Raw genomic sequence first — 19,237 nt, forward strand, 5'->3', positions numbered from 1 at the left:
CCAAAAGAAAAGTTTAAACACGATGACAAAAGTCGTGTTAAAGATCGGGGAAGGAAAAACTTTTGCTGGTGTACTCAAGTAGATGAAGGCTGGATAAAACCTTGAAGAGACAGGAGCTGTGGTCTATAGTGTTCTCGCCACCAAGGAAGAAGGTTTTCTCTTAAAAGCCATAGGAGTTAAGTATGTTGCAAGATTTACTCAACATGTGGAAGAGTCAGTAGCTGCCCAAGGAATTGTGGTAACTACGAAAAGAGACTTTAAAATGTGAGATCCAAGATTTGGATGAAGAAAAAATTATGGAATCTATTGAGAAGATCATCGGAAACCAAAATTAAGATCTAAAGGCACAACTCCTAACGGCAAACGGTACAGGACAATGAAAGCCATTAGTTACCCTTAACGAAGCGGCTGCTAAATAAGTAGAACATGAAGGTACAGTCAAAATTGGGTCCGTCTCCTGCCACGTGAGAAGATGGCTTACCAATACAAGGAGCTTCCGATGTCTGGGGTATGAACATGTGTCCCACGACTGCAAAGACGAAAATAGAGCAAAGCTATACTTTCATTGTGGGAGCTCAAATCACCGCATGAAAGATTAACGTAGTACAGCACAGTGTTTTTTGTGTGAGACTGGGGACATGGAGCACGAAGTCGATAGTGGAAACTGTCCAATCTTTAGAGAAGCGTTAGAAGAGATGATCCTAGAGTTTGGAACGTTCCAAAAATGAAATTTTAGAATTACTAGTAAGATCCTATTCGTTATCAAATATGTCAAAAACACATTGTACGAGTGTTCTTAACAATCTAGATGAAGAATAAACCAATAAAATTAACGATTTTTGATTTGGCACACACCATGCATCGTTCGTACAGCTTGCAATAACCCAAGTACCGACTTCTAGTGCTTATAACTTAAAATGTAGAACGAAGGCCCTGCTTAACTTAATGAACATTGATTATTATATTAAAAACTAGCAGCCCCCCGTCTCGGCTTCGCCCGAGAATTACTAAATAAAACACCGTAGTGTGTTGACATGCAATGTGAAACGTTTTCAGTTAGAAATTTTACACATATTCCTGACACATCTCAGAAAAAAAATCTTCTTATTAAAAACATATTTTTTCGGAATCCATACAGTTTATTTGGTCAAATAATAAGGTGTGAAAATTCAAAAAAAATAATTATGCTAAAAAGTACCGTGCATTCTTTATGCCATAAAGTAATCAGTGGCCATAATAAGCCGTTGATTTACAGTTTCTCCCGTATAATTCACGAAAAGGGCTATTTTTTAAAGCTGTTAAGATTTTAAACTCCCAAAAAATTTATATTAAAAAATTTTTTTTTTCTCATATCTCACAACTTTATTACCAGAGCAACAAAGTCCTGCTTTTCGGCTTAGTCACGACGATATTAACGTTATGAACATCAACATCAACAATTTGCGTACCGATCAAAAGGAATATATTTAATTGTACGAACAAAATAGTCATATTTTGGTAGCTGCATTTAAAGAGCTATATAACACTACGAAACGCCATGAGCATATTCTAAAACAAGTTACTGATATATTGACTTCAGGACAAGATTTTACTTTCGACAGATATCTGATTTATTCATCAGCTTACCTTAAAAGAACTGAGGCTTACTTGATCACATTATTCGTTCCCAAGAAGATCTCATTGGCAACTTGTATGATTTACAAAGATATTAAGCACATCCAAAGCTATTTTTTCCAAATATATTTAGAACCATAGCACGGATATAAAGAACCTGAATGAAAATCTTAAATTTGGAACACAAAGAGAGAACAATTATGCTGGTCAAATAAGCACTCTAAGCAAATTAGATGTCTTGCAACGAGAAAATAGAACTAGGGTAATGTTACATTTGCCACTCGAAGATCGAACCCACTATAATCTTTACAGACTCCATCCAGTTATGATACCCAAATCTGGACAAAATGGATCTGCGTGTATAAAATCATCGTACTCTTGTTTAGCAGTAGCAGCAGACCATAATTCGTATTAACGATTAAACGAAGTTACATTTAACCAACATGATGAAATGGTATGTGGTTATACAGACTCTGCTATAGTACCGTTAAAAGACCCTTTTCTATGAATGAATCCGAAATTCTTATGCTATTACAACCTGGAACAGAAATATTTAATTACTGTTAAATTGTATTTACATCTTGAACAGAAAGTCAATGGATCAATTCATTAGCTGATAATTTATGGTCATTCTCGACAATTCTTGAAGAACAATTAAGCGTTTTCTGCTCTAATAAAATGGATCAACAAAAAAGAATAAAAGGTATAGGTCTTTTACAAATGAATGATAGATGTACGGGAAAATCACACAAATTGACCTTAAACTAGTAAACATAAGATCCTCAATCAGATACAATATACCTATTGAGCAGAAGTAAGTTTAAATTTAACTGTATTTCATAAACCCTAAAATGATACCAATGCTTTTCATGACGCTTAAGAATTTATTTGAGAACTACTCTTAAATGAACAAGCATGAACAAATGGAGAATTAAATGTACAAAATATAATAAATCAAATGGAGAAAATATGAACCCAAAAATTGGAGAAAAACAAACTTCTTTTTTCATTTTAATACGTCATAGAATTGAAGATATTATTATTAAATAACAACAACAATACTCATCAGCAAAGTAAAAAGCTATTTCAAGACGACTATGAACCGTAGTGTCTCAGGAAAGTTTATAAAACGCACCATCAATCCACTTAAAGCTAAACCACGAGTAACCATAGAACAAGTACCAACAGAACGTGAACCAACTGAACTTAATGTCGAAATTGAAGCAAAACCAAAAATATCTAAATCATCTTAAACTAGACCTATAATAAAAATACAGAGTTTGATACTCCCACGCCGTACACCCCAAAAGTTAGAAATGGACTCATACATCAAAAGTAATTTGATACTATTTTTCTTCCATACTGCACGATGAACCCTGATTTTGAAATAACAATAAAGACTAGTCGACATAAATCATCCTTTACATGAAGTCTTTGAACAATGAGAGAATGAAAGAAACATCAAGGAAATGCCCATACTTTCGGATTTACATAGTTATACACGTCGAACTATAACCGCCATTTACAATAGTGATTCAGTTCATAAAAAACTCGATGAAACACTAAAAATAGGAGAGAAAGCTCAAGAATCTTCTACTTTTTAGATGAAATCCACTATTTGTCAAGCAGAAAGGATTTCTTCATCAATATCACCAAAAAGCGACAATAACATACCAAACATCGATCCAAAAAAACTTATGTGTCTTCTACCATGGGATATAGAAGAAACGAAAAGGGTAAAAGATTTTTTTAATTGTTTCTCTCAATTTAGTACCCTAGAATATTGTTATGCAATAAGAGATGGACCTTAAGCCCTACATTTTTATTGCCACAAAAACACAAAAACATTTTCTACTTATTTAAAAATCTGAAGTAGGATCTTTAAAGATTTCAGAGATTGCTGTGAGGGTACAATGAAAAGCTTATCTCTCACGTAATGAACTCTTTATTTGTCGATTTTGACGCTGCTGTTTCTATCTCGATAAATTTTCTGCGTCAGTTTCTTGACGCCAAAGCAAAATTGTATTTATTAGATACACTTGAAGTTTTTCTTCCAATTCGCCCTCTTGCGACTTTTGGCATGCTTAAAATTTTTGTGACCCCTAAAAGCTGTTTTCTGTCAACTTTATTAAGTTCTAATATATTTGTTGGCAAGGTAGTTCGACGTCCAATTGCCCTAAAAAAGACCAGTAAGCTTCTTAAGTTAACTCTTTCTTGACTGCAGTTAACAGCAATTGTGACTGCCTGGATACCTCAGGGTGATCTTCTCTGGCTTGCTAATGAAAACCCAGACTTATTGGGAGAAAAATTACAAAGTCCGAAGCTTTGGGGCTAGTTGTAGTGCTCTTTCCCAACGTCTTCCGGTATAACGTCAAAGACGTTGGTGTCGAAAGCACCACTTTTTTTATTTTGCAGATTCAGTTTTTTGGTGATCTTAGATGGGGAGATTGGTTAGTGATACTTGTGCATCTTTTTTATTTTGCAGATTCAGTTGTTTTGGTGATCTTAGATGGGGAGATTGGTTAGTGATACTTGTCCAGTAGAGGCTGTCCCGTTGGCTCAAGTTTTTTTTCTTCATAGCTGTTATAGGTTTGCCCAGCGCAGACGTTGGAGAGGATCAGTGATTTCTTGTTAAATGCTTAGAGTCGAGAGGGTAATATAGGGTCGTCGGTCACCGGGTTTTCCAGCCTTGCGAAGAACAACTCCGCAGGTGACGTCTGCCAGTGAATGGCTGACTTGGTTTAATAGTGCCCGTCTTTAGTTAGTATAGTCTTTTAGTCGACGAATCGCTTCCGGAAATGGTAATAAGAATGTATTTGTTGGCAAGGTAGTTTACACTTAGGTGGATCCTAAAAAGAACCGATGAAATTGATGGTTAAGTAGGGAACGCCAATACTTATAATGGCCCTAAAAAGCGCCAGTGGTGAAACTTCCAGGCTATTCTTTATTATTATTCCTGATGATGAAGAGCTGGCTACGGGTTGCTTGATTCTTACCCTGGGAATCTCGATTTACGGAGACTGTGATGGAAGGAGGCACGCCGCTGACCAAAAAATATCTCGTCTTGGGTCGTTCCCCGGATAACCAACCGCTCATTGTTAGACGGGAACATGTGGGTAAGCGCATTGGGGACGCGACGACTAAGAAGGTAGCAGTTGTGGCTGCCCGTGCTCCTCAGAGCTGTTTTCACTGGCTAACATTTGTAGCCAAAAATTCTCTGACTGTACCAGGCGGGATGGTGGGACTGCCACACAACTCTGAAGAGTTGGTGCAGATTGTGCTCTGGCTAGATATGTCTCCTGGTATTGTGGCAGAGACGGCATCGGTTGGAGTAATTTTTTTTTTTTTATCGCACTCGTCGAGATTCAGGGTGAATAGACACCTAGGTCCCTTCCCCCTTGGATAAGAGTGTCGTCCGTAACCGGGATACCCAGCTGCAAGACTGTTATCAGCATTCTCTACACAGCTCGTTGAACTTCCGAAGCTCAACTACATCTCTATCGAGACGCTCCGGCCTATTGTAACCACACTTATTCAATTCTGTTGCAGGTAGCCTCGATTTTATGTCAACGCCACCTAGCGGATTTTACTGAACTAAAGTAAAAAGCTGGCGTATTTTTGCAAAACTTTAAGCTCATTTATTGCTATTGTTATTAAATTTTTTACGATAAAAACTATACTAAAACCATCTAGGAAGGATCATGAATCAGTGTGCAAAATTTCAACAAAATCGGTTCAGTAGTTTTCGCGGTTAGCGATTACAACGGTCTTAGCGTTTTTGCTTTATATGTTAGTAAGATAAGTTAAAACTATAAAAATAAGAGAAAATACGGAGGACGAGTGTTCTCCCGATTTTCCATTGTTCGCGCAGCTCTTAATTACCCAATTACCAACTTTTAGCGCTTATAATTTAAAATTTAGAACGAAGGTTCCGTTGAAATAAATAGAACTTGTCTATCGTTTTATTATTAATAAACTTAAACTAAAAAAAACTGGATCACAGGACCCACGAAAAAAACGAAGCTTCAATGAGACTTTTTATAAATAATCTCGTTTTTTAAATTACATAACTTAGGTAGTTGTTAAATCACTTTATTTTACCAAAAAATACAAAATTTATTAACGCTCATTTATCATCACATTCTGTTATTAATACTTAAGACTCATTTTGGCTTTTAACAGTAGTAACTCATTGTAGTACGAAAAATGTGAAATATTAATCAATAATCCAACTTCATCTAAATAACGAGTTAAGATGGCATCAATGATTGTTTCATATTTAGCGGTCGATTGCAATAGGCTATTAATTATATTTAAATTAAATTTTTCTTCTCAAAATTAAATTAATAGTACAGCAGCTTGAAAAGAAAAGTAAACATCAAAATCTCTGCTTACCACTATAGAAATCTTATATTATATCATATTATATTATAATTTTTGTTTAGTATTGCAGAACCCTCGTCTGTATACATTAATAGTTGTTCGTGACTGAATTCAATTATTTTATTAACAAAAGCATTAGGTGATATATAAATAGCTACAGTTATGATCGCTTTATCTCTTAGCACAAAGCATTTACATTGACAAATTTCTCCTATTGAACTCTTACCAACATTGGCACTTGTTATATTTGGAATGAGTAAATTCATATGATCACTGAAATTGTTCAAAGTATGATTATTATGATAGATTGCAACTTCACCTACTCTTATTTTTGTACGCCTATAAATTGAGCTATGCAACGAAAAGTAGGCACTTCAATGTGGTTGCCATTGTCTAGCTTAGTTTCTGTTCAGAATAATAAATTACATTGTTCAGTAACACAATTAATTAGATCTGCTGCATGAGCTTGAACACTCTGACAGTTATAAATGCAAATAGATCTAATTTCTTAAAAAATTTAAAAAAGAGGTTAGATTTAGTCACATGATGAACCTTTATCTCACTGTTATGAGACTCAATGCCAGTCTGGCAGATTCCTAGACTCCATCTAAGCCCACCTTAAAGATTTTTCAAACATTATACTTAACTGGGAATATTTCTCTTTCAATTTCACTTTTAAATTTTCTCGCCGTTGGGAATAATGCGTCAGGCGGTTACAATTTTTTCAGTATTTTATCTTGAAAATATCTACTTGACCCGTTTGATTTAAGTGTTTCTTGTGTCTAATTTCATTTTCAAATTTTCGAGCCTATTCAGTGACGTCACTAAATTTATGATAATTTTTTCATGTCTTATATGCATTACGTATTATCATCTTCTAATGATTAAGAAACAATTATATTGGTTATCTTAAGGAAAAAATTTAGGAATATCGTCCGAGATTACAGATCCTGGGACTTCCCCGCACACGGAGAGAGAGAATTCACACGTTAAACGCATGGAGGTTAGCTGGCTTTCAGCGCATGCGGCTTTCCTTGAGTTGAAAGCACGAAGTTGTAGCACTGAAAGCCTCGAGTATACCTGAGCAGTAAACGCAAGGAGCGTGACGGGTTTGACGCTCGGAATCTGTTGCGTTTGATTGGTGCTCAGCTGGTATTATTATACATAACCGTCAGCTGAGCACCAATCAAACGCAACAGATTCCGAGCGTCAAACCCGTCACGCTCCTTGCGTTTACTGCTCAGGTATACTCGAGGCTTTCAGTGCTACAACTTCGTGCTTTCAACTCAAGGAAAGCCGCATGCGCTGAAAGCCAGCTAACCTCCATGCGTTTAACGTGTGAATTCCCTCTCCATGTAGTAATTAGATGCCTAGTCCTCTGTGCCACGTAGCGACTTTGTTCTAGCTGCATAAATACAGGACATATACTAACTGCCCCTTTACATACGTATATATAGTTACCCGATCAGAAATTCTAGTTCGGCGGAATGGAGGTCTGAATTCGGTTGCTGAAGTACCGAAGGTGGGCCGACGGTGGCAACGTGAGGGGGCAAACGGTAGGTCCGAGGTTGGCTACCGAAATAGTAAAGACCTAACCAAACACGAAGCTTCTTTTGAGTAAAAGAGCATATAGATATTGCAAGTAGGATGTAATTTGAGTCAATAACGAAACAAAACTTTAAATGCCAAATACATACAGTTTTTTTTTATTAAATACAAGAAATAACTGTTTGTACTTCGAGGTAATAAAAAAAATTACATACATTGACATATCTGTAAATATACTGATTGTGAATATTTTATTTTTAATGAAAGCATCTTTCTCATACGTTCTTTTTATATTAATCATCTACCTTCTTTCCTCACTCCTTAGAATTTTTAAAAACTATTCTAATGGCAGTCAAAAATAATGTTCCATCATACTTCGAGCCAGAGGATGTATGTACCATATGAGTGAACAAAAAAATCTAAAAAAAGTCCGAACTCATCATTTTATAGGTACTCAAGTTTGGCTGTTTTCAAACCCTATACTTTTTGCTGCTTTGTTGTTTCAATAAACGATATCTTTAAACTTTTTCACTCATTTTCAAATATTATACATGGAATGTTGGCTTATATTTCACTTTAATATTGTATGCAAATGCTAGAAGTGTCTATACATAACCGCACATTATGTATATAAGTACGTATGGATATACATTGATAATTCATATACTTTTGTACAGGATAAGGCTAGGTTACTTCGGTTGATTCGGCAGCCTACCTCGGACCTACCGTTTGCCCCCTCACGCTGACACTGGTGGCCCACCTTCGGTTTCCTACAGAGGGCCTCCCGAACTCGTTCAGTAGCCACCTTAGATTCCTGATCGAGACTTGTATCTGTGTCTAACCAAAGCATGCGCAACAGCTCTTTATCTGTGTTTATGGCTACTAGACCAAGTTTCATGGGACTCACTGGCAGAGCCTTCTCTCACTCGGCGTATCAAAAAATTTGGCCCCTGGCGTGCTCTATTCTATCTCTATGTATAGGTCATTCGGAGTCGTAAAGTACACATCCACCAATTTTCTGTACTGTATGAATACAATAATTATTTATTATTGTATTTTATTTTTGCACAATTCTTCTTTTCGTGATTGAGGTGATTTACTTAACGACATTTTTCACATAGTTACTGAGGGGAAAAGTTCAGAGACGTGAGAGGAGCATAAATATATACTTACAGCGACGCTGGCGATTGTTTTTCTCTTGTATACATGGGGTGTATTCCGTAAATGCTGCCAGCAGTTAAGTTACGTAGGTCGTAGTAACGCCGCATGGTCGGGCGGCGCTAGCTTTAACCTGTACTAACTGTTGGTGGGTTCCGCATGTCAACAAACTTTGATATTTTTTACTATGTTTTCGCTCCCATGCCATCTGATATTTCGGAGTTTGTTGACATGCAGAACCCACCGACAGTTAGTACAGGTTGACGCTAGCGCCGCCCGACTATGCGGCGTTACCACGACCTACGTAACTTAACTGCTGGCAGCATTTGCGGAATACACCCATGATTTTACGCATACTTTATCCCCTCTTTCTTAATTTAATTAAAAATCAACTTATGGATCTGTTTGAAAATTTGATGTGTGTCTAAAAGTAATCTTTCGTACTAAAAAATTTGAGAGATTTCTACAGATTATATAAATGCAATAATACGTGATTTTTTTGTAAGAGTATATGTTAAATTACGATTTTTCAAAATTAAACTCATAAAAAGGGGTACAGTTGAATGTTGGGTACACAAGCACCCACTGTCTACTGATTTTATGTACAGTTTTACTCATCAATATTCCAATAAACATTGTCGGACAACTTAACTGTCAACTTTAGAATCTTCTTTTTGTAAAATATGAGTTGAAGTTAACACTGAGAGAAATCTTAATGTGACTTAAACATATCCTTACAGCTGTACTCAAACATGAGCTAAGATAATGTAACTTAATTTATCAGTTCGGCTTTCTGTAGACAAATTTGCTTGTCTATTTTAATATGTAATAAATGATATTTAATCATACACTGCATTGTTAAAATACCTCATTACATTATGAAAAATATAGCTTTATGACTACATTCTCAGATTATGAAAATTTTTATTACTGTCATAACACTCATTATTTGAGTAAATGAAATTTGAAAAACTTTTAATGCATTGCCTTATCGCAAAAGTTGATTAAGTTTAGCCTGAAAGTTATGTGTATATGTTGAAATCACTTATTCCAGTGTATTAGTGTGTATACTCATAAAAAAAAATGATAACCTTCCATCTCATCAGAATGAATATTCATGTATGAAGTAGTAATACTACTTCCATCAAGAAATGCTGAAGTACTTAATGATCCACTATCTTCTCCACTTTCTCCACTGTTCTCCATTAAATTAAGTTGGGTGTAGGAGTTAAAAGTCACTACTTCATGAATTCACAATCTTAGTTTCAAACGGATTCTAATATTGGTTTTTGTTTGAAACTTGAATTTTTTATACATAAAATTTTGATTTTTTTAATGCAGCCAACACTTGTAATAACTACGGGTGAGCAAAAAATCATGCTATATGTAACAAAATTTAAATAAAGTTAAAAGAATTACTCATTACGTACGTGGTTACGAACATAGAGATATAAGGCTAGAGTGCGCTAGAGGCTGAATACAGCGATACGGTAAAAGAAAGAGATGCTTGCCAAGTGTCCTCTCTATCTCTGTCTACCCGAGCACTGTGATTGGCTGATGTAGTAAGTACCGATGTAAGATGTAGGCTAACAGTAGCTAATCACAGCGCTCAGCTAGAAAGAGAAGGAGGGGACACTCGGTGACCATCTCTTTCTGTAATCGTATCGCATCCCCTTACGTACATTAGTATTATTAGCGCACTCTATCCTTATATCTCTATGGTTAGAAACGCGTTATTGAATTTATTTCCACTGCGATTTCATACCATAGAGGTATAAGAATAGAGGGGAAAAGCGCTATACTAGCCCATTAGCGGCAGCGACAGCATAACTAAGTGTAACGGGGCATCTGTCCTTGTTGCCAAAGCCACGTTATTGGCTACTTCTTCGTCCTAAATCCTACAGTTAATTCAATCTCATGTGTGAATCGACCAATAACATAACTGCCAGACAAAGACAAATGCCCCGTTACGTAGCGAATTCTGCTGTCGCATATCACGCCCCCTTTTCTCCTCTATTCTTATACCTCTATGTTTCATACTGGCGGGCGTGGCGGGGACGGGGACAAGTCAAGGAGGAAAACTGGAAAACAGCAAGTTATAAGTTATGATGGACCAAGAGCTGCGGCCCCATGGTGATCAGAATTTAAACCAGCTGCCACCCGTACCAGAATTCATAAACTGTATAATCCGTAGATATTCTATATATTTTGGTCATGTTTCATTCTAGTAAGGAGTTTTACTGGTGTTTAAGGAGTGCTTATGGTCTGTTTTATAAACCAACCGCAACTTAAACCAATAAATGAAAAATAAAAAGTTGTGGCGGATGTTTACTTTGCGACTCCTTACGAGAAGTTAACTGCAGAACTCGCAATGCTGCCAACATGACAACGCAGGAAATACTGAATTATTAAGGCAGTAAATTTGAACGCAAATATGCGGTCGGTACTTCTTCTGTCAGTATTTAATACGATTTTTTTATTTTTAACACAGCTAGTTTAACGTAGCTAACACATTAGTGATTTTGAATTTCCCGCGCTGTATTAGATTAGTAGCACAGCAAGTTCTGAAGCAAACTTTTCGTAAGAAGTAGTAAACTACATTTTTACCAAAGTTGTCATGTGAAAGTGCCATTTGCGGCAAGATTAGAATGCATCTTGTACCCGAAAATCGAGCGTCAACAAAATATACCTCCTACAAAAAACAAAATCAAGCCACAACTTTACCAGTTGATTTTTTTTTACAATATAATTTATTCCCCAAACAAAAGTTTCGGCAATTTTACGATTCTAATAGTTAAGTCTTTCTCGTCCTCCATATTATATACATAAGTTTATTTTGTTGATCTTCTGGGGCAAATGAAAACACTTATTAGTTTAAGCGACGTTTCGTCAACTTGTGTGTCAACCTCTTCAGGCTTAATTTAAACCGTAAAAGACAATTTTTTTAACGTATCGAGCAAGCCTTTGCCAGTTTGACTTGCGTGTGAGCCATTTGCTCGATACGTTAAATAAATTGTCTTTCACGGTTTAAATTAAGCCTGAAGAGGTCGACACACCAGTCGACGAAACGTTGCTTAAACTAAGTGTTTTCATTTGCCCCAGAAGATGATCAACGAAATAAACTTATATAAATTTTACGATTCAATAAGGTGTGAAAATGACCTCCCCGTACTGATCATCTAACGCTCATCTAACGCTGATTTTATCTATAATACTCATCTAACATAATAGATAAGGTATTGGGATTCCAAAAGGTCACGTGACTCTCGTAGTGTATATAGTCACTTTGGGGAAAAATAACACAGGCCTTGCAGGTGCAATTCTATTTTTATTTTTTTACACGTTCAACGATTGTAATACGATAAAAGCCTTCCAATAACATATTTTTGAGGAGATAACAATACCTTGGCTATTTTTTCCCAACTCAATTAGTCTTTTGCAGCTTAAAACTTTCCTTTGAAAGTGCAAAAACGCACATTTAACCTGTACAAAGTTCTCCCATTCCCGACTATGTATAGGACAACAAGCAGGATTTTGGTAAGGTTAAATATGCATTTTCGCACTTTCAAAGGAAAGTTGTAAGCTGCAAAAGACTAATTGAGTTGGAAAAAAACAGTTAAGGTATTGTTATATCTCCTCAAAAATATGTTATTGAAAGGCTTTTATCAGATTACAATCGTTGAAGGTGTAAAAAAAATAAAAATGTAATTGCACCTACAAGGCCTGTTTTATTTTTCCCCCAAGTGACTATATATATCGTGAGAGTCACGTGACCTTTTGAAATCCGAATTGTAGACACGATTTTAGATATGATTACAATATCTTTTTAATTTTTATAAGGTCAATTTTCGGGTACAAGATGCTTTCTAATTTTGCCGCAAATGGCACTTTTACGTTGCAACTTTTTATTTTCTATCTATTGATGTAGGTTGTGGTTGGCTTATAAGATAGATTATATGGCACTTCTTAAATACTAACAAAACTCTTAACCAAAATGGAATACTATTGAGAGTATTCCAAAAGGCTGGGTGCACGTGCGCCTGGATCGATGCTTTTGTAGTGTTCCAAAAGCTAAAAATTGCAGTCGCGCGCTCAAAGTACAGATTTGCTATCGGCTGAGTAGATTTAAGGTGACTTGTGTGATGAGTCTGATATTATTAATGTGAAGGGTCCTTTATGAACAAAAATCTTTAATTTAATTTAAATGACCTATGTATGTACAACCCCTAAAATACGTATACAACAAATACAATATATATATTTGGGGACAGCTGTATAACTGTGTATATTGCAGATTGTATGTGTGTATTAAAAAGTAAAGCAGTAATTACTCATAATTAGTATTGAATACGAAGATTTACTCAATTCCATTATTTAACAAATTATTACGGGTGACACAGAATAGCGTTTATTGTTTTTTATGTTTGAAGGAGTGGGGAGGAGAAAATCTTCATAGACACCCCGGCTATTCCAGCGGTAGTGTCGGATTCACCCGGTGTGCCTACCGACTAAAAACGAACCTCCCCGTATGGAACAGGTCTATGAGGACCACTCCCCTAGAAGATAAAAGGGCATAAGAGGAGAGAGAAAAGGAAAATAACGGAGAATTTCGGAGGCCGACTCGCTCTCGAAGAGATGAAAGAAGGGGCGCTTACGTATCTGGGCAAAGCTCGTGTATTGGCATTGCTCTGGAATAGAGTTAGAAGTGCTTAAATTAGGTGCATGTCCTTGGATGTGTGTAAGAGGTGTGTGAGTACGCTGTGTATTGTGTGATTGGAAGGGTACTTGTGGTTTGTGTACGTGTTGTATAGGGGTTGAGGCCGTACAGGATACGGTGGACAGTTTGGGTGCTCCTGAGGGGAGCGCACGAATTGAAGTCGCGGTTATTCAGTGAGGTTATGGAGATGCGTCCGATGTGTTGGAGTTGCATGGTTAGTAACCTAAAGGGAAGGAAGGGCAGTTGTAGGGCAAGGGAAGTGGAAAAGGGGAATGGAAGAGAGAGAGAGAACGAGAGAAAGGAGGGAGAGGCCGAAAACTCGTAGCACGCTGGCCAAGCAGTCAGTCACTGTATATCAGAGTGAAAGAGTACCTTGGCGTGCTGTTCATGGAGCTATAGAGTATACTCTCTAACGTGGTCGCATAACCTCACGGCTTGCTGCTAACAAGGAGCTGACCTCCAACTACGCTTGCCTTGCGGACGGGCTGTCCTCGTCCCCACCTATTACAGGAGCTGTTCTCCAGGCGACCACGAGCTGTTCTCCAGGGAACCACGAGCTGTTCTCTAGTCGACCACGAGCTGTTCTACAGTCGACCACGCACTGTACTTTTACCAGGAGCGGCTGATCCACGACGTCACAGGTATTTAGAGCCGCAAGGCAAATTGTGCAGCAATTTAAGCGTATGCGCTAATTTACTAGCCTCAGTAATTACATCAGTGTTTTACATAAACAATTGCGAGTCGCGTCATGCAAAAGTGGTTTGTGCCACTGTATGTGTGTGTGTGTGGCATTGTGTGTGGACTTGCGGTGACCTGCGTACAATTATCTGTGTGTAAGTTGCCTGTCGTTTCGTGGAATCGTAACGAAACTTTCAGTGTTGCTCCAAGAGCGTGCATATCTGTCTAACGTGCGAGTTAGGGTTTTGATTCCCTTGTACAATGTTGTGCGTGCATTTGTCTAACCTATAACCGTCCGTACAAGCGTAGCGTACCTGCTAGTCAATTAAGTTGAAATCTGTTATTGTGTGTTGTTTGCTCGGGCATATGTGAAGCGACGTTCACTTAATGTTTAACACCATTGTCCTCACTTGAATAATTAGTAAATATATTTTAAATATATTTAAACTTTGTTCTTTTTTAACAAATTCCGACATCATTGTTAGTATTTAATCCTTATGGTATTTAAAGTTGGAAGTTTAACCAACACGATGGAAGCAGGGGGGATTGAAGACCTAGGGTGTTGTTGGGGTCTTCAGGGTTTTGAGCGAGAGCGCAGGGACATCTTATAAGGTCGAAGCGACCGGGTGGAATGTTCACGAGTGCGGCGACCATAGAGATATAAGGATAGAGTGCGCTAATAATACTAATGTACGTAAGGGGGTACGATACGGTTAAAGAAAGAGATGGTCACTGAGTGTCCTCTCCATCTCTTTTTAGCTGAGCGCTGTGATTGGCTATTGTTAGCCTACATCTTACATCGGTACTTATTACATTAGCCAATCACAGCGCTCGGGTAGAAAGAGACAGAGAGGACACTTGGCAAGCATCTCTTTTTTTTACCGTTTTCAGCCTCTAGCGCACTCTATCCTCATGTCTCTATAGGGGTCTGGGTGGTCCGTAATAGAGGCGCGGATTCTAGACGCGAGGACAGGGGCTGCTGTGAAGGGACGATGTTGAACTCTTTGATGATCTGGGCATTCCTGATGTACCAGGGAATACCTGGGACCGACCTTAGTATCTTCATGAAAGGGCCTTGGATGCCCTTTAGTCGGTTTTCCTTAGCAGCGCCCCACGTAGGTATCGCGTAGGTGCTAATGCTCTTGATGATGGCGTTAAAGGTGCGAAGCTTGGTCTTCTGGAAGACTGCTTTGTTGCTGAAGAAGGGCTTTAACGGCACGAAGGCTCCGTATGCCTTGCCGCGGGTGCAGTTGATGTGACGAACGTACGTAAGTTGACGGTCTAGCGTGACGCCGAGGTATTTAGCAGAGTAGCTCCAGTTGATTTTTTCTCCGTTTACCTTTATCTTCTGCAGTTTCTTTCTTGGATTTTTTCAGGAGACGAGCATGGCTACAGTCTTTGCCTCATTTACGACCAGTTTCCAAAGACTATACCAGTTATGTAGAGTGACGATATGCTCATTGAGAAGGGTGGTGCACCGAGAGTCTTTCTTTGACGTGCAGCTGACCGCGACGTCATCTGCATAGACGTACGTGTTGATATCTTCGCGCTGGGGCAGGTCGTGGCAAAATGTGTTGAGAAAAGTGGCTGAGAGTTTGGAGTAAATAAAGTTTTGAAGCGTGGAATAATCAGTGAAGTGGGAGTATTTAATAATGAGAGTAATTTGCAAATAAATTATACTAATGAATGTCATTACGAATTAGACTTATATGCGTGGCCTACATTAATTATTAAATTTTATTTTTACACCTCTCTTTATTTTTCTAACTCTGTCCTTTATAAGTTAATTGGGATGCCAATATTGGCCCCACATGATCTCCCACTACACTACGCCATGTACCTCCATGTATTTGCCCTGGTTGGACCTACATAGGATTTTTTTTTTTTTTTTTTTACTATAGTGCTTTACGTCCGGCTTTTTTAATAAGCGCACTACTGAGGGCACTTAGCACTTGGGAGAGGGACAAGGAAAGGGATGGGAAGCCTCCCATTACAAGAGGGGGGTAGGGGAAAATTAAGCAATTTTGCTGCGAGGAGATCGCCTAAACCCTCCTCGAGGAGCATTGCGTGGTGAAAAAGCACATGTGAAAAATCACAGAGGTACTTGCCCAAAAAGTCGCACTGGCTTAGTGGCCGGGAATCGAACCACGGTCTCCCGTGTGCCAATCCACGACCTAGCCAACTGAGCCACCGCGCGCTCTGACCTCTGACCTACATAGGTAACTGGGTAACCAATGTAGGCCCAATATGAAGCCCTCTTAAACTTTCTGATTGGGAGCATAGAGATATAAGATAGAGTGCGCTAATAATACTAATGTACGTAAGGGGGTGCGATACGATTAAAGAAAGAGATGGTCACCGAGTGTCCCCTCCATCTCTTTCTAGCTGAGCGCTGTGATTGGCTACTGTTAGCCTACATCTTACATCGGTACTTACTACATCAGCCAATCACAGCGCTCGGGTAGACAGAGATAGAGAGGACACTTGGCAAGCATCTCTTTCTTTTACCGTATCGCTGTATTCAGCCTCTAGCGCACTCTAGCCTTATATCTCTATGATTGGGAGGCCACAAGCGACAAGCAACAACTGACACTTAGGCTACTGTCACTTGAAGTGCAATAGAGCGTACAGGCAGTGTTGGGGACAGGATAATTTGTCCAGCCCTCAGTGACTAACTTCAGCTCGCCCAATACCAGTTTTCATAAAAACTGTCGTCAGCTACGTTGAAGCAGTGCTCTCAAATGTGACTGGCAAACTTGCGGGAAATTCAAATTGGCTATATGGAGCAAGACGCAAGACCCCAGATAACTCGACAATATTTCATACACCATAACTTGATAAATTAATCCTAAGCTATTTAACCCAATAACCCAACGCGCCTAAAAGCAGTATCACAAGCTTTATTAATTAATAAAATACATTAAACAATAACGCAAGCGCCAATCCCCGCACAACCCGGAGCGCTTACTGGCCGCTTTGTTTTTTAAAATGATAAAGAAAATAACACAAGCGCCAATCACCACACAACCCGGGGCGCTTACTGGCCGCTTCGATAATTAAAATGATAAATAAAATAACACAAGCGCCAATCAACACACAACCCCGGCCGCTTACTGGCCACTCTGTTTACTAATTAAAAAAATAGTTAACGCAAGTGCCAATCACCACACATTCCGGAGCGCTAGATGATGATTTTCAAAATTAATAAAATTTATAAAGTAATAACACGAATGCCCATCACCAAACTATAAAGAGCACTTTCTAGTTGCGATTGACTTTTTTTATCATTTAATGCTTTCTTTAAACAAATAATGCAACCAGTAAGCACCCCGGGTTGCGTAGGGATTGGCGCTTGTGTTATTTTATTTATTATATTAAAAAACAAAGCGGCCAGTAAGCGCCCCAGGTTGTGTAGGTATTGGCGCTTGTATTTTTTTTTTTTTCTCAATTAATAAACGAAGCGGCCAGTAAGTGCTCCGGGTTGATTGGTGATTAGTGCTTTTGTTATTTTATTTATCATTTTAATTATTAAAGCGGCCAGTAAGCGCCCCGGGTTGCGTAGGGATTGGCGCTTGTGTTATTTTATTTATTATATTAATAAACAAAGCGGCCAGTAAGCGCTCCAGGTTGTGCGGGGATTGGCGCTTGTGTTATTTTATTTATTATATTAAAAAACAAAGCGGCCAGTAAGCGCCCCAGGTTGTGTAGGTATTGGCGCTTGTATTTTTTTTTTTTCTCAATTAATAAACGAAGCGGCCAGTAAATGCTCCGGGTTGATTGGTGATTAGTGCTTTTGTTATTTTATTTATCATTTTAATTATTAAAGCGGCCAGTAAGCGCCCCGGGTCGTGTGGGGATTGGCGCTTGTGTTATTTTATTTATTCAATTAATAAACAAAGCGGCTAGTAAGCGCTCCGGGTTGTGCGGGGATTGGCGCTTGCGTTATTGTTTAATGTATTTTATTAATTAATAAAGCTTGTGATACTGCTTTTGGGCGCGTTGGGTTATTGGGTTAAATAGCTTAGGATTAATTTATCAAGTTATGGTGTATGAAATATTGTCGAGTTATCTGGGGTCTTGCGTCTTGCTGCATATAGCCAATTTGAATTTCCCGCAAGTTTGCCAGTCACATTTAAGAGCACTGCTTCAACGTAGCTGACGACAATTTTTATGAAAACTGGTATTGGGCGAGCTGAAGTTAGTCACTGAGGGCTGGACAAATTATCCTGCCCCCAACACTGCGTACAGGATAGAATTGTTCCCGTAAGAGACTGTGTCAAGTCTATTGCGCTGCGCAATAGGGCTATCCTGCAGCGCAATACACTCAACACAGACGCTTACGGAAACAATTCTATCCTGCATGCTCTATTGCGCTCCATGTGACTGCAGCCTAAAACCTGTCGCACAAGTCTTACCTCGAATACATATGTACCTGCTGCAGGTATCAGACCGACCGACCGACTGACCGATCAAAAAATATAACGTACCTAGGGAAACTGAGTGGCATCATGGGCCGACCGAAGGATCGACTGACCGAATGAAAAAAAATGTATCAGTACACAAGTGATCAAGTAGTTATGTGATAGTATATTCAATATTAAATACTTATATAAATATTACTTTTAAATTACTTTTCGTTATTACTAAAGATATTTTAACAGAACTAAAATGTCGATCATAGGTATAGTTAATTGGTTTTATTTGCTGCAAAAATAATTTCTAATGCAACTTTCATTTACTCTTAGATTCTAGAGAACTCAGAAGTAGATAACATGTATTTATTTTAAAACAATTATTACGAATTAATACCTTATATTAATGTTATGATTTGAAACCCATAAACTCCTCGTGATTTTAACAGGTACATTAACCAGGTCATTTTCAGCTAATATGAGACGTTTTACAGTACCTCATTTGTCTTATGCTTTCTGTATCAGTGAATAATCTATACCTGTAATCTTTTGTAACTTTCGTAATTAATGAGTGATCTTATTTTTTACGTAAACTTGACCAAAAATTACTCATCAATATTTTTATCTTGTAAGTCATACAATTAGTATTCAAAGATTAGTAAAAATTCTGCACTTGCAAGTATAAAAACTCATATTAATGTGGGTTTTAAAATGCAATACCTTCCGC

General features: G+C 38.1%; 2 protein-coding genes across 2 annotated transcripts in view; one reads left to right on the forward strand and one right to left on the reverse strand.

The window, feature by feature from the left end:
* Window positions 1-10,157, reverse strand: part of Nf-YB (nuclear factor Y-box B) — a 53,827-nt gene extending 43,670 nt beyond the window's left edge. Inside the window, exon 1 of the mRNA XM_014348813.3 lies at window positions 9,795-10,157. Coding sequence (XP_014204299.2) covers window positions 9,795-9,909 — 115 coding nt within the window. The 5' untranslated portion in view covers window positions 9,910-10,157. The remainder of the gene's footprint in view (window positions 1-9,794) is intronic.
* Window positions 10,158-18,599: 8,442 nt separating this feature from the next.
* The window catches only part of LOC149375756 (uncharacterized), a 115,620-nt gene continuing 114,982 nt past the window's right edge, over window positions 18,600-19,237 (forward strand). Inside the window, exon 1 of the mRNA XM_089597635.1 lies at window positions 18,600-18,779. Within this exon, the coding sequence (XP_089453761.1) occupies window positions 18,767-18,779 (13 nt within the window). The 5' untranslated portion in view covers window positions 18,600-18,766. The remainder of the gene's footprint in view (window positions 18,780-19,237) is intronic.

This window comes from Copidosoma floridanum, unplaced genomic scaffold (genome assembly GCF_036245765.1).
Source record: "Copidosoma floridanum isolate Cflo_tuat_1 unplaced genomic scaffold, Cflo_Japanese_pri ptg000004l, whole genome shotgun sequence".
Classification (NCBI taxonomy): domain Eukaryota; kingdom Metazoa; phylum Arthropoda; class Insecta; order Hymenoptera; family Encyrtidae; genus Copidosoma; species Copidosoma floridanum.